This window comes from Magnolia sinica, chromosome 18 (genome assembly GCF_029962835.1).
Source record: "Magnolia sinica isolate HGM2019 chromosome 18, MsV1, whole genome shotgun sequence".
Classification (NCBI taxonomy): Eukaryota; Viridiplantae; Streptophyta; class Magnoliopsida; order Magnoliales; family Magnoliaceae; genus Magnolia; species Magnolia sinica.
The window spans coordinates 63858964-63875004 of record NC_080590.1 but is presented as its reverse complement, the minus strand read 5'-3'; the positions used below and the strand labels follow the sequence as shown (position 1 = coordinate 63875004).

Here is a 16041-nt window from a genome sequence, read left to right as displayed (position 1 = left end):
TAGAAGCCAGTAATGTTTAATATTCAAGAACTACAAATAGCACAAAATGGACCGATTAGAAGTGATCTTGATGGAATGATGGTCGTAGTGATTAAGAGGAAGAGAGTTCTAAAAGGGAGCAATATGTCGCAGGCTTGGAAGCTCTTCTATGGAAGTCATTTTTTGGGTTACTTTGTACATATGAGGCTCGTTCATAGTATGCAGAGATGCAGAGACATCTACAATAGTCTTAGACTCTAGTAGAGCTGTGTAGAGGTTCTTGGGACGTGCTAGTGTTCCTTAGACTTGCGTAGAATTATCTAGAAGCTTTCTGGAAAATTCCTGATTCTTATATGAATGTCCGTTGCACCATTATGCTCCTAGAGATTTTTTTGTGCCTATACAAGGGAAAGGCTCTTCATTTAGGAATCAATCCTTAAGAGTTGATTTTACTTAATGAAATACAAGCTTTACCACATAGTGCACTCACTCTCTTGTGCTCTCTTGCTTTCTCATGAAGTCCTTGGGTTTTAGTATTTGGTGGTTCAAGTGAGAGTTAGGCTGACTTGAGTAGTGTTGGAGCATTGCGCGAGTGCTTCATTGGTGAGGGTGATAATTAGTTGGCAAGTCTATGACAAGCAGCAGGACTAGGAGTGAGAATTTGGAGCAGGTGAGTAGGGCACTCTAGTATAATTCATATTCCTAAAGTTTGACGTGATCCTTACCACGTTATGATAATCAATGTAAGCTACTAAGGTATAAGGTTATGCTCTTAAACATATGTATATGGAGGTGTTAAAAGTTTTATTCTAGATCTGATCAGGGTGCTTTCTATAAAACATGGTCATTGCTAATGATCGAGGTTCAAATTATCGGACATCTTTTACTAATTGAGCCATATAGCCCATACCCCATTGGGAAATAATATGACAAATGCATGTGACTAGGCTGGTATGGACACATTTTGGCTGATAGGTTGCTCATATGAACCAGAGTCACATGTGCAACCTAGGCTTTTTGCTAAATAATTACTGGAAAAATCACCATGGCAAATCCAACTAGCACGGTCAAGATTTGTCTCCATTAGTTTTGTTTGAGTCTTTGATCACCATCAAAGAGAGGCACATTTTGCAGATTGCCAAATTCTATATCATTTAATCTGTGGGGTGCCACTGTAGTAGTATATCCCTGACGTTAGATTGATTTGGCGATCCTGATCTCTTTATTAGTGTTACAAGCATTTCTCGTTTTTAAAGTACAAAAAACCCTATTCAACACCCGCATGGGATGTTTTCATGCCCATATACCTAGGTTTCATAATTTGGAGGATCGATTACTCAATATCCATGCCCTTATCTGAGTAATAATAACATCAGTCTGATTCCCCACTGCTATATATGCTTAAAACTTTGCTAGTTATTGATTGGTTAGAAGGATGTTATGATTCTAAATTGTGTTATATTTGGAGAGGTGGGTGGCATTTATTGTGTATCTACTTCATTGTGTAATCATGGATGTGACTACCAACACATTCATCAGAAGTGCAAAAAGGGACCTCATCATAGGACTAGTGGTTAGGCTGTTCACACTCTTATAATTGTCCATGATTAATGATGTTGATTTCTCCTCCCTGGATCCCCTTACTCATCACCAATGTTTGGGATATTAATGATATCAGCTGATATCATCAATATTGCACTTTAGCGATACCGAACCCAAAGAAAGTTGTGGGACTTTTGGATATCGCGATACTATTTTCCTACGGTATTTATCAAAAATATCGAGTGGGGATAGGTAGTGAAAGTGGTTCGAAGGAGGTAGGCTGGCAACATCTTGACTATAACTCGATTTTATTGAATTTGGTGATATTTTCGACGAGAAATCGCTGATTCTACTGAGAGACAAATAAAGGGGGTTTTTGTGTCACCAGCTCGAGGACACCAAAATTATTGGTGATACTATCGATTTTTCACCAATAATGGGAACGCTGCCTGTGCCACATGAACCTTGGAGAGACCTCAACATGGATTTTGTGCCCAGTCTTCCCAAGATCAGCATAGGTCTTGATTTTATTTTTTGTAGTAGTAGACATGTTTTGGGTCACATTTTACGATGCAAAAAGACATCGGATGCCTCTTCCGTAGCTAAACTTTTCTTTAATGAAGTTGCTAGGTTGCCTGGAGTCCCTATGACAGTCGTTTTGGACCGCGATGTGAAGTTCATGAAAATGTTGTGGAAGAAAATGAACACCAAGCTACTATAGTGCTTACCATCCTCAAACTGACGGGCAAACTGAAGTAGTTAATAAAAGCCTTTGTAATTTGTTTATGTGTTTAGTTGGTGAGCATGTCATAGGGACTTCCTGCAATTTGGTAAGCTGGATCATATAGAGTGAAGTACCAATGACAGAGTTTTCATACAAACAATTCGGTAAATAGGAGTACCGGGAAGTCTCCATTTGTAGTTGTTTTGGGGTTGAAACCGAGGCAACACATTGGCCTTTTTCCGTTGCCATTTGAGGATAGGCCAAGTAGAGAAGCTGAAGAATTTACTATGCATATGCATAATGTGCATGAAGAGGTCAGAAGAATTGCTACCAGCAATGCAACCTATAAAGAAAGAGCCAATGCTAAGCGACGACAGTGTTTTAAATATCGACGATATCGGCCGATATATCCCACGATATATCATGTATCCCACCAAGGCGATACGAAACGCACAAGTAGTGCGATATATCCCACATGTTCGATCTAGTGAGCATTTTCGAATTTCAATCCTTTTATTTTCTATAAATCATGTTAAATTAGTGTCAAATTGTTACAAAACTATGATTTTTCATGTTTTGCATGAAAATTCATGGATTGAGAGCTTCAATTTCGAGATTTAGAGATGGGTCGAGCTGTGGAAAATTGAAAAAAAACATCAAAATTTTCCAATTTCTCGCAAATCGTTTGCAATCTTCGTGTCCAAACATCAAATCAAACATGTATATAACATAATCTAGTGATTCTTCTTTTGCTTTTGAATGTATTGCTTGTAATTCCACACGTCTTCTTACATTTATAAATTATATGAATAGACATTGAATATACTTGCATCAATTCAGTTAGACAATACATAGATTCGGACCCCATACAAAGAAAATCTATTATTTGTACTTGTTTTTTGGTAATGTTTTGATTTATAAGTGTATATTGATGTCTTTTTTAACAATCATTAAAGTTTCATTGAAAAAATCAACCAATTTCCCAATGTTTCCCCATGTTTCCAACAACAACGATACATTACACAATACAATTGATATATCCCATGCAATAACCGATACGTATCCGTATCCCAAGGATGCGATACGTAACGCGATACCGATATTTCGAACACTGAGCGACAATATGTCTTTTGATGTTGGAGACATGCTTATGGTCCACCTTTGACCTGAAAGGTTTCCTAGGGGAAAGTTCAGGAAGTTACATTCCACGTAAGCTGGATCATATAGAGTGAAGGAGAAGTTGGTATCTAATGCCTATGTGCTTGAGTTGCCTGAAGATCTTCACATACATCCTGTTTTCAACATTGCATGTCTCACTTTCTATTACGGCCATCGTGAAGACCAAATGTATATGAAGAACAGGCCGTGAGGATTACCACATATGCCCAAAGAGTTGGAAGTCGTTGAAGACATCCTTGATGCTCAAATAGTTTCAAGAAAGTCAAGGTGGATGTCACAAGTTTTTGGTGAAGTGGAAAGGGTGATCAATGAGTAATGAAACTTGAATCTCTGAGGAAGATTTGCGATGATTAAACCCAAATATCTATAAAGCATATCAAACTATTAACTTGTCTGAGATGAGTTCTTTCAAGTTAGGAGAAGCGACGCAAGTAAGGGCTAGAAAGTGTATCCTAGGAGAAAGCATTACTTATAAATCTAAAGATCTAAAGAAATCTCACAAATCTAGACAGTTTGACAATTTCAACTTTTTGGTCAAAGCCAAACCCTTTGATCGTTGACTAGGCTATCATATGGCAATATTAGTCTCATCTGCAGGCCTTGGAATATGCGCACCAGGTCCATTTTTATTTTATGATTTGGATTAGTAGTTTATTAGTTATGAGTGGTCTAGTGTTAGTTTTGTTGGGAGGGGTATTTATGTAATATAGTGGAGTAGGGCATCTCACAGTACATGGGATTTGTTTGCCTATAAATGCTATAGGTTAAACCTTAAGGCAGCTTATTGTTATTTTTTCTCAATAAGAGTTTTCATATGAGAACTTCAAAGTTATGAATCTTCATATGCTTGAGTGTGTAATATCTCAGCACAAGAAGGGTGTGTAATATCTCTTCTGAACTCCAAGTAAATTATATCTTAGAGTATCTACTATTTTTGTTTTTGTTTTTTTGTTTTTTTGTTTTTTTTTTTTTCTTCTTACTTCTATTTTGCTGGTTGTTTTCCAAGATCTCCATCTAGAACTGCATCAACTTGATAAATGACAGCATAGGGATAGAAGGAACCGTAAACTCAAATGTTGTTAAAGTCCACTCATAGGATCAAGATACCTGAAGTGATTTAAGAAAGATGGAAATAGGAAAGGCCTTCGGACCACATGGTATACCAATAGTGGTTTGGAGGTGGATGGGAGATATTAGTTTATTTTGGTTGACAAAATTGTTCAACCAGATTGTAAGATCAAAGATACTGCCATTGCCAAACAAGTGGAAGAAAAATACAATGGCACCTATGTATAAGAATAAAGGAGATGCATAGATTTTCACTTACTATTGTGGGATTAAACTTATGAGCCATATTATGAAGCTTTGGGAGAGATTGATTGAGCAAATACTACGACATTAGACGATGCATCAGAAAACCAGTTTGGTTTCATTCCTAGGAGGTCTACCACTAAAGTTATTTCCTACTTAGACAATTGATGGAGAAATATGGGGAGAAGAGGTAGGATCTTTACACAATCTTTATTGACTTAGAGAAAGCATACGATAGGGTCTATAGAGATTTAAGTGGTTGGTGTTGGGAAAGAAAGGAGTTTCCAGAGGATATGTTGGCATGATTTAGGATATGTAAGAGGAAATGTGAGGACCACTAGTGGAGAGAAGTGTGTTCTCAATTACTGTAGTCTTGCACCAGGGTTAGTGTTGAGCTCGTGCCTTTTCACATTGGCTATCAATGAGTTAATGAGGCATTTGCAAGATGAGATCCAGGGTATATGTTGTTTGCAGATGACAATTTTGATTGATAAGATAAGGGAGGACGGAAACACAAAGCTAAATTATGGAGGGGTGTTCTAGAATATTAAGCATTTGAAATTAGTCAGACTACAATAGTGTATTGAGTGAAATTTTCGTATCAATAGGAGTGGGAATGGGGAATTAGTCAAGTTTCCTGACCAAAAGTTCAACTATATTAACTATATTTTTGCTTCCCAGAAAAAAAAACAAAAAGACCACTTTCTATATCTTGAGTTGATAATTCATGTGAGTGGAGAGATTGAGAAAGATGTTGCCCATAGAATTCAAGCCGGTTGGAAGAAATGGAGATATGCCTCTAGAGTTTTATGTTATTGTCTTGTACCACTCAAATTGAAAGGGAAATTTGATAGGATATCATTGAGATCAGCCTTGCTTTATGGGATGGAATTTTGGGCAGTAAAGGAGCAGCATTCATCTCATGAGTGTAGTTGAAATGAGGATGTTGACATGTATGAGTGGCATGACAAGGAAGGATAGAGTTAGAAATGAATGCATTCAAGCGAACTTAGGTGTCGCATCGATAGGTAATAAGATAAAGTAGACTTGGATGGTTTGGTAATGTGCAACGGAGACCAAGAATTGCACTGGTTTGGAGTTTTTTTTTTTTTTCCCGCTGGTTTGAAGTTAAGTTGGAATAAGTTGAACTCTCTAAAAGGGCAAGGGGAAAGGCCCAAAAGGATGTGGGTGGAAGCAGTAAGACAAGACTTAATGAACTATGGTCTAACTGAAGCCAACCCCAATTAGTTGGATAAGGCTTAGATGATGATGAACTAGAGTTTATTTCGCTGTAAAGCAGGGTTGATGTGATTTTAGGCTTTCAACCAGTTGTGAAACTTGCCGAGCAATCATGAGAAAGCCTACCCCAAATACCTTGGACAAGGCTATGATGATGATGATGAAGAACTAGTGTTTTATTAAGTTCGAACTAATAGATACACCATCCGTCAACTATTAGATAATAAGAGCCAACATAAAGAGGACACTGATCAACTTCTCAGTCAGAAAATCAGCTCGGATCATTTGGGTCTTGTGGGTCTTCGCAAGGATTACTAATTTTATCTTGGATGATATTAGAGGATTGTTTGGGAGGCAGCTACACCATTTTGCTGGCTTGTTCCAGCAATACAGTGTTGCCCAGCTTGGTGCAGATTTGATGGGTTCTACCGTTCAAATTGTGGTTCAATTTGCTAATGTATCGGAAGGTCCTAATAGATGGTACTGAATCTTAGTTGTGTAGCTGCGAATGTATATATAGGTTGGGTGCTTGTAGGGTCTTCTTAAATGATGAGAACTTGTCACCTTTGCTTATGTTGGGCGACATGGGTTACGCTTTGGAGGTAGTTCACATTAATTTTGTTGTGGTGTCCACCATGCACATGACAGATGTAAGGAAATCATTATCCACAAATGTTTCATGTATGTCGTGTGTACAACTCTGCTTGTGACAGTTTTGTGCTCTCTTTGCCAGTCTGTAGCCCGGATTACGGAGGGTTGTGTCAGGTTGGCTCTTGGCATTGAACTTATGCCATATATTTCATCATGATTCTGAACAATATGACATTCCAAACTCATGCTAGCCATTCCTTGTAGCGATGCGCTGCATCGGAAGCTGGGTGTTATGAGAAATGTGCAAGGGTTGGCTTGGGCGTTCCCTGGTAGTGGCACAATGCAACAACGCCCCATTGCTGTGAGAAGTAGGCAAGGGTTCCTGTGCCATTCTGGACACGTGTGGGTAAAGAAGCTAGTCCAAGAGAATTGGATTCATCTTGCCACATGGAACATCAAAACATTGATAGGTAAGGGTATGGAATTAGTAGATAACTATGAAACATAGGAAACTTAACGTAGCTTGTGTTCGCGAGACCTAGTGGAAGGGGCCAAAACTAGAAAAATTGATGAATATAAACTTTGGTATATAGGAAAGGGTAATAATAGAAATGAGGTAGGGATAGTGGTAGATAAAGATTTAAATGATAAAATTGTAGATGTTAAGAGAACAAGGGATCAGATTTTATTAATAAAACTTGTGCTAGGAGAGGAGATAATCAATGTTACAAGTGCATATGCCCCACAGGTAAGGTTAGTGGATAGAATCAAGAGATAATTTTGGGAGGATATGCATGGACTAATACAAGGAATTTTTAATAGAGAGAGGATACTTATAGGAGAAGACTTAAATTGTCATGTAGGAAAAGAAAGTAGAGGATATGAGAATGTACATGGAGGATATCGTTTTGGGAGAAGAAATGAGATGGGGGATTCTATTATTGATTTCACTATGACATACAATCTAGTTCTAGCAAGAACATACTTTAAAAAGAGGGATAAATATTTGATAACTTCCGGAAGTGGATAAAATGATCAATATACAAGGATTGTAAGGTTATACTAGGAGAAAGTCTGACTGTGCAACATAAGGTTAATGGATATTGATGTTTACATTGAGAAATGGAAGAAAGGTAGGGAAATTAATAGGCATCCAAAATCTAGGTTGTGGAGGTTAAGAGGAGAGAACAATATTATTAAGAAACAAGTTGATGAAAGAAGGAAAATGAAATGTCGAGGAAGTAAATGTTATGTGGAATGAGATGGTTAAGCGCATTGGGAATGTGGCAAAAAGTGTTTTAGGAGTATTTGGAGGGAAAATCCAATCATACAAGGAAACTCGATGGTGGAATGGTGATGTATAAAAGCTATTCATGAGAAATGTTTATGTTTCAAAGCCTGGCAAGGGACTAGAAATGATGGAAATTTTGAACAATATAGAAATGCCCAAAACATTGCTAAGAAAGTAGCACATGGGGCTAATTGTAAGGCTTATGAGGGTCTTTACGATAGATAGAGGACAAGAGAAGTTAAGGAGGATATCTTCAAACTTGCAAAAATGAGAGGAAGGGTAGTGACATAAATCATGTCGAATTAAGAGCGATAACTAGAGGCTACTAGTAAAGGACAATGAAATCAATAGGAGGTGGAGAAACTGTCTTCGTAATTTGTTAAATTTGTTACTCTAAGAGCATAGGAATAGAACGAACCATAAACTCAAATGACGTTAGAGACCATAGACATTTTTATAGCATACTAGCATTAGGATATTTGAAATGAAAGAAGCTTTGAGAAACATGAAAACAGGAAAGGCTCTTGAACCAGATGGTATACCAATAGAGGTTTGGAAGTGTATGGGAGATACTGCTTATTTTTGTTGACAGAGTTGTTTAACAAGATTGCAAGATAGAAGAAAATGCCAGACAAATGGAGGAAAAGTACCTTGGTACCTATTTATAAGAATAAAGGAGAGATACAAAACTGCACTAACTATTGTGGGATTAAACTTATGAGCCATAATATGAATCTTTGGGAGAGTGATTGAGCAACGACTAAGAAATGAGACAAAAGTACCAAAAAACCAATTTGGTTTTCCTAGGAGCTGTACCATAGAAACTATTTTGCTACTCAAACAATTGATAGAGAAATATAGGGAGACGAAGGATCTCCCCATGGTTGTTATAGACTTAGAGAGAGCATAAGATAGCGTCCTTTGTTAATATAGTGGGTGTTGGGAAAGAAAGGAGTTTCAAGAGGATATATTGACATGACTAAGGATATGTATGAGGGAGTGGTGACGAATGTGAGGACCACTAAGGGCCTGTTTGGTTTTCCAATTTCCTATAACATCCGAAGTAAACAAGCCATCATTATGATTTCCATTTGTTTGTTTAAAGATGAATTATGGCTCGTAAATCGAGAGTCAAATACACTTGTAAAGGAAGTAGGTAAAGTAAATTGTAATCATTATATTTTTCTACTAAAAAACTACCATTTTACAATCATTTTTGGGTGAAACAAACAACATAGCAAAATCATTATTACAATCAAATGTAAGTGATGTCACAATTATAAGAGTAAATAATCATTACCTATTTACAGCCATTTACCGTTGTAATTGGAAAACTAAATAGACCCTAATGGAGAGACAAGTTGATGCAGGACAATTAACCATTTGCTCTAAAAATTTGAACTGATAGAGCTTGGTGAATCAATCCTTTTATCTCATAGCCCAGGCCCCACATCCCATGGGTTAGGACCTCATCCTACCCCCTCTCATGGGCCCCACTTCACATGGGTTCCACTTCACACGAGCCGCCCGCCTCACATGGGTGGGGCACGCCTCATACGAGCCACCCCGCCTCACATGGGCCGCTCACCCCAAGTCTACCCCTACATCTCACGGGCCACCCTACTCAAGCTCGATGTGAAAATGCCCCTGCATTACAAGTAAGTTCCCAATCACTATAGGCTTACACCGGGGTCGGAATTGAGCCCATGCCTTTCCACATTGGTTATGAACGAGTTAACGAGGCATTTGTAAGAAAAGATCCCATGGTGTATGTTGTTTGCAAATGATAGTTTTTTAATTAACAAGATGAGGGAGGGTATAAACACAAAGGTAGATTTATGGAGGGATGCTCTAGAATCTAAAGGATTCAAACTTAATCAGACTGTAACAGAGTATGTGGAGTGCAATTTTAGTAACAATTGGAGTGAAAGCAAAGAATTAGTTAAGATTGATGACCAAGAAGTTTTCCAAAACGATCACTTTCTATACCTTGGGTCAATAATTCATAAGAGTGGAGAGATTGAGAAGGATGTTGCCCACAGAATGTAAGTTGCATGGAAGAAATGGAGATGTGCCTTGGGAGTTTTATGCGATCGTCGTTTACCACTCAAACTGAAAGGGAATTTTATCATAGAGCTATAAGACTAACCATGCTTTCCGAGACAAAATGTTGGGCAGTTAAGGAACAACATGTTCATAAGATGGGTGCAGCTGAAATGAGGATGTTGAGATGGACGAGTGGCAAGACGAGGATGGATAGAATTAGAAATGGATGCATTTCAAGGAACTTAGGAGTAGCACCAATAGGTGATGAGATGAGGGAAAGTAGACATAGACGATCTTGTCATGTGCAATGGAGACCAAGAACTATGTTGGTTTAGAGTTGAGTCGGTACAAGTTGAAGGCTCTAAAAGGGCAAGGGGAAGGACCAAAAGGACTTGGATGGAGGCAGTAAGAAAAGACTTGTTGTATGGTCTAACTGAATGTATGACTCTTGATCAGTGTTTAAATTGTCGACGATATTATCGAAGTATCGCCGATAATATTGGTATCGCTGGACCAGCGATACCGAAACCTCATTATTTCGTTTCTCTTCGGATTATCGGCGAAATATCGGAGATATCGGCGAAAATCTTGGATTATCGCCGACAATATCAAGATTATCACACTGTAGCTACCAACCACGATACCTATCACGGGAAAACTGTTGCCAGCAACCCAAAAATCCAATAAATAGGTAAGAAAACCCCTCTTTCAAAAAATCAAAAAAAAATATCGGAGCTGGGAAGATCTCCTACTTGTTGATCGGAAGTCGGAGCTCGGAAGAATGCCTCGATCAACAGCGGAAGAATGCCCTCGATCAACAGTGCCAGTCTTCGTCCGTTCGGATTTACAGGTAAGAAAATCCCCCTTTCTTCGGCAACAATCCTCCTTCAAAAACCCCCTTTCTTCGGCGACGATTTCTCTTCGACAAGATTTAGGTTTTTTTTTTTTTTTTTAAAGGGAAGATCCGCTGTTATGTTGCGTGACTAGCATCAAGCGCGTGACGCGGTTTCGCTAGTGACGCTGCCAGGTGGTGGTCGTAAGTATTATGTGGGCCCCACCATGATCTGTGTTTTATCAACACCGTCCATTCATTTTTACACTGCATTTTAATAGTTGTTCTCATAAATGAGATTGATTAGAATCTCAGGTGGACCACACCATTGGAATACGGTAATGATTGAACGTCTATCATTAAAAACCTCTTAGGCCCACTGTAACGTTTATTTGACATCTAACCTGTAGATCAGGTCACACGGCCTATAGATTAGGTCATATGGACCTGGATGAAGGCAAAAAACAAATATCAGCTTGATCCAAAGAACAAATACGGACCTGGAAGTTTTTAATGGTGAGAGTTCAATCAACGCTGTGTGGTCCACTTGAGATTTTGATCCACTTCAGTTTTAGGTTCTTACCATAAAATTATCTGTAAAATGAATTAGATGGCATGGATGATACACATACATCATGTTTGAGGTCCACGGAGCACCGACCATTAGCGCAGGGAGTATCCAATCAGCAGTGAGTACCTTGTACGCTTATGGAAACTGAGTAAACTCGATGAGCTCCATCGTGATTTATTTATGTTATCCAATCCGTCCATACATTTTAACAAATAATTTTATGCCTTGAGCCAAAAAATGAGGCATATCCAATGTTCAAATGGACCAAACCACCAGAAATAGTTAAATTGAATGTCTACCGTTGAAAAATACTTGGAGGGCCACAGAAGGTTTGGATCAAGCTTATATTTGTGTTTTCTATTGTTTGTATGATCTTATGAACAGGTTGGATGAAAAATAAACATCACTGTGGGGCCTAGAATGGTTTCAACGGTGGAAATCATTATCCCCACTGTTTACATTGGTATGATGTACTTAATTTTTGGATATGCATCAATTTTGGGCTCAACCCCTTAAATTAGATAGAAAAACGAATGGACAGCGTTGATAGACCACATACATTCAAGGTGGGCCCCAAATGAGTTTACTCAGTACGATAAGAGCGTACTGAGTAACTCAGTACGCAATCTGGAATTTCTAATTAAGCCTTTCGCATGACGTTATTGCTACATAGGGCCCAACATGATGTTGATTAAAAATCCACCTCGTTCATCCATTTTTTCAGATCATTTTAGGGGATGAGACCAAAAATCAGGTGGATCCAAAACCCAATGTGGACATACGAGAATGAAAACTGGAGAGATTTTTCCACCGTTGAACCTCCCTGGGCACGATCTTGATGTTTATATGCCATCCAAACTGTTTATAAGTTCATTTTGATTGGGATGAAGTGAAAACACAAAACTATAGCTTTATAATAAACTTTTGTGGCCAGACAAATGTTTAAACGATTGTCGCTATATCTCCACTATTTCCTCTCGTGCGGCTGCCCTGAGTTTTGGATCCAAATGATTTTTTTTTCTAATGTCCTAAAATTATCTCAAAAAATGGATGGACGGGGTGGATTTTTTTATAAACATCATAGCGGGCCCCACATAGCATCCCAGTGGAGGAAAGAAATCCGCGTCCTAACGCGGATTAGCTACTGACAGGTTGAGTAGCGAGACTTGCTACTGAGGTGGCGTCACCAAGTTCTGTAGGCCCCACCATGATTTATGTGTTGTATCCTCACCGTCCATATATTTTTATAGATGATTTCAGAGTATGAGACCACAAATGAGGTATATCCCAATCTCAAGTGGATCACATTAACTTAGACCATTAAAAACTTTTTCGGGCCCATAAAAGTTTTGGATCAAGATAATCTTTGATTTTTCCCCTCATCTAGGACCTAATCAACAGATTGGATGTCCAATAAACAATACAGTGGGCCCATCTACGCTCGTATAGATTGGATTTTGATGGTGGATATCCAATTACTATTGTTTTCATGTGGTGTGGTCCATTGGAGATTTTGGATCAAGATTGTATCTTTTTAAAATTCATTTACTATTGCTTGTCTTAATTGTTGTAAGCTTGCATTTGTATTATATAAACTCATTTTGGTTACTATTTGAGTGATTTCTTACGACAACGCCCTTTTGGCCCCCATTAAATGGAAACTTCTAATTTAATGCTTTCTTTTTGCAATTTTTTCATTCCTGAATATGTAAATGTGTATTTAGGCATGTCCTGGAGTTTCACTAAAAAATTCCACCATTTTCTCCATGTTTCCCCCTTTTTCCCTGCATTTCCGGTTATCGGCGATAACGATATCATATCTTTATCTCCGGCCAGCAAAACTTGTAGCGATACCGACAACTCGAACACTGCTCTTGATAGAGTAACATAGCAGAACAAGCTTCATGTAACTGACCCCAAGTGATACTCAATGGACCGCCACTTCGCATCTGCCCACACTTCTTCATCCGTTTAACGGCATTTTTTAAGTATGTCTTGGCGATGTCGAAGGCTTAGATGATGTAGGTGATAATGTACCTAATGTATACATGCAACATACATGTAAAGCAATCTGGACTGTTGAAACTGTGGAAACCATTGTGGATGTGTAGTCAGAAAGTCGTATTGCTCAACTGATCTTAAAATCTGGTGTTGCTAGTTGAATTTTGGTCTTTCCTGTTTTAACCATACATTCTATAGTCACCAGCTGGATGGTTGGGATCATCGAAACATGGTGATATTCAGGTTATGCTCCATCCACTTGTGGGCTTCATTATGTGAACAGTCTGGTTTGGCATGCATGCATGCCATTTCTGTGGTGGATGAGACACTAACTTGAAAAACGGTGGTGACTTATGACTATACTCTGGTGTCCTGTCCTGGCTATATTGCATAAAAACATCACAACGACCTTGCTCAAGAGCAATGCTAGTAAGGAATGCTCCAGCGATTCAGGTGAAGAGATCGAATAGTTGCATTGTCACTCTTTCGAGCATGGCATGCATGGGGGATCTGGGTTAACCATTGCCCTGGCCCATAAATCGGACCAATCCACTTATCTGGTGGGTCACAGTTGTACGAGAAAAATGGATGGTTGCAGAGGAAATCCCCAAAGGCCTATACTCAACTTACACATCTAGCCTGCTCGACGAGTGGACTGACCTGGCTTTTGGGACAGGCATTCTCACATTTTGTTCAATGGCGTAGATGTCCCATGACTTGCCTCTTCACTCTTGTATCTCACAATTTACTTCAGCATTTCTCTTCCTTGTAGCCTGTTTGATGAGTGGTAAAACAAAGGAAAACAGAAAAAGAAGCAACTTTCCCGTAACATGATATTCTCCTGTTTCATTTGTAAAGAAAACCATGGGTTAGATTCAAGGTGACCGTTGTGAGATATGTTTTAATTTTCACTTGCAAATCAAAGACACCACTAAAAATGGAAATCCATTTCTCAATAATGCCCTGGGAAATAATCATCAAATAATGATTACGAATTCATTTCTTTTTCCGTGGATTATTGCGTATCAAATAGGCTGTTAGATCCATTCGATTAAATGAAGAAGGCTGTTGTTTCCGGAGAGTACTGGAGTTCACTCCTACATGTGCAGGGACGACCTTGCATGGGAGCACACAACCATCAGCTATCTAGTGGCTTCAACGTAGGCGCTTGCATAGTACACCATGTCATTCTCAGAGTATCTTCTAATTGTGTCATTTTCGCATTGAGGAATGTTTTCTGATGTTCTCACAGATCCCTCTATGTGCTGCATTGCATTCGACCTCAAAGATTTTGTTGAAGTCTGGCTATAGCATCTGATATTTCTTTGTTCCTGTTCTTTGACATGGATGGATCGTTTTTTTCTTTTTTCCTTTTCTTTTTCTTTTATTTTCATGCCAATAGTTTCATCTCATTTTAACTGGCTAATGTCGTAGGCACAGAAATCATGTTAACTTGCTTGATATTATTGGTCCACTTCATCTTCCATGTTCTTCAAGCAAGATACGCTTGGAGGCACGGCCCTTCTGCCACATCATTTTGTGATGTTTCATCTAGAGGTTTCAGTAGTAGATGGGATACCCAACAAAAATCTTACTGATTGGTGACCCTCGCCATACACACCAAGTTGAATAAAAACAATAACGCAGATTTACTCACATGTCTGGAAGAACTCTTATCAGCAGGAATTTTTGCCATGGAGGTGAATCCATGGTGGGTCTTGCTATAGGAACGCGGCCTTAGACATTACATGATGATGCAAGGGGGCGAGCCTCATGGGAGATCTCCCTATCAGACCTTTGTCTGTCTAGATACTCTGCTTCACGCCTTCACAATCATGGGACAAAGGGGTGAGCATCATGGGAAATCTCCCTAGCAGCCCTGTCTGTCTAGGTACTCTGCTTCATGTCTTCACAATCACAGCTATGCACAACCCTTTTTTATTTGTGGCCCTTTTCTATCCAAATTATGTAAACTGAAAGACAGGAAATTGATCTAAAGGTGGTAATAATTCTCATTGTATTCTCTGCTGTGAATCCCTCAGCAATTGGATGGTGCTAATCTTGGGGGTGCAAATTTGCTTGGAGCAATCAGATGACAGAGAGGTGGAGCGGCAGAATTCCAGTCATGCCAGAGGGAGTGGGTATTGTTTCGGTCATGAGATGCGATTGCTTTTAGCTCTTATCCCCCCCTCCCCCTTTTACTTTTTTTGGACGTGTATTACAAAAATTCTCTTCCATTACTTTTTTTGGACGTGTATTACAAAAATTATTTTCCACTCAGCTTTTCTGCTTTTTACCTGTGGTATTATCACAAATGAGAAGGGAAAGGAAGAAGGTAGTTTAGTAGGTACTCGGAGCTGTACATGAGCCCCGCCAAACTGAGTTTGACCCAACTTTGGTTTGGCTTGTTTATGTGACAACCCCTGTTCGAGCTTTACACGAGCCGAGCTTCAAGTCTATCCCTACTGTTTGAGCTTGGTTTGGTTTGGTTTGGTCCAAATATCAGAGCCGAAACGAGGCAAGTTCGAAGTTCAAATAGGGTCCGCTTGTTTTTTTTTTTTTTGTTAAATAGACATTATACATAATATGAACTTTTTTTTTATATAAACGATATACATAATATGAACTTTCTCAATGGCAGTCGTTCAATGATCAATGTTTCATGTGGTATGGCCCACCCGATATTTGAATCAACTTCATTTTTTGGCCTAGGCCATAAAATGAACTGGAAAAAA

General features: G+C 38.8%; 1 protein-coding gene across 6 annotated transcripts in view; it reads left to right on the top strand.

Annotated features, from left to right (window-relative positions):
• Positions 1-15743, top strand: part of LOC131232254 (FH protein interacting protein FIP2) — a 73573-nt gene extending 57830 nt beyond the window's left edge. For 5 of the 6 annotated variants that reach the window (XM_058228478.1, XM_058228481.1, XM_058228479.1 and 2 more), the window contains one exon: positions 15349-15743. In XM_058228478.1, the coding sequence (XP_058084461.1) occupies positions 15349-15365 (17 nt within the window). In that variant the 3' untranslated portion in view covers positions 15366-15743. Of the gene's footprint in view, positions 1-14415; positions 15290-15348 lie in introns of those variants that run through there. The other variant, XM_058228476.1, reaches the window with a different exon arrangement.
• The last annotated feature ends 298 nt before the right edge of the window (positions 15744-16041 follow it).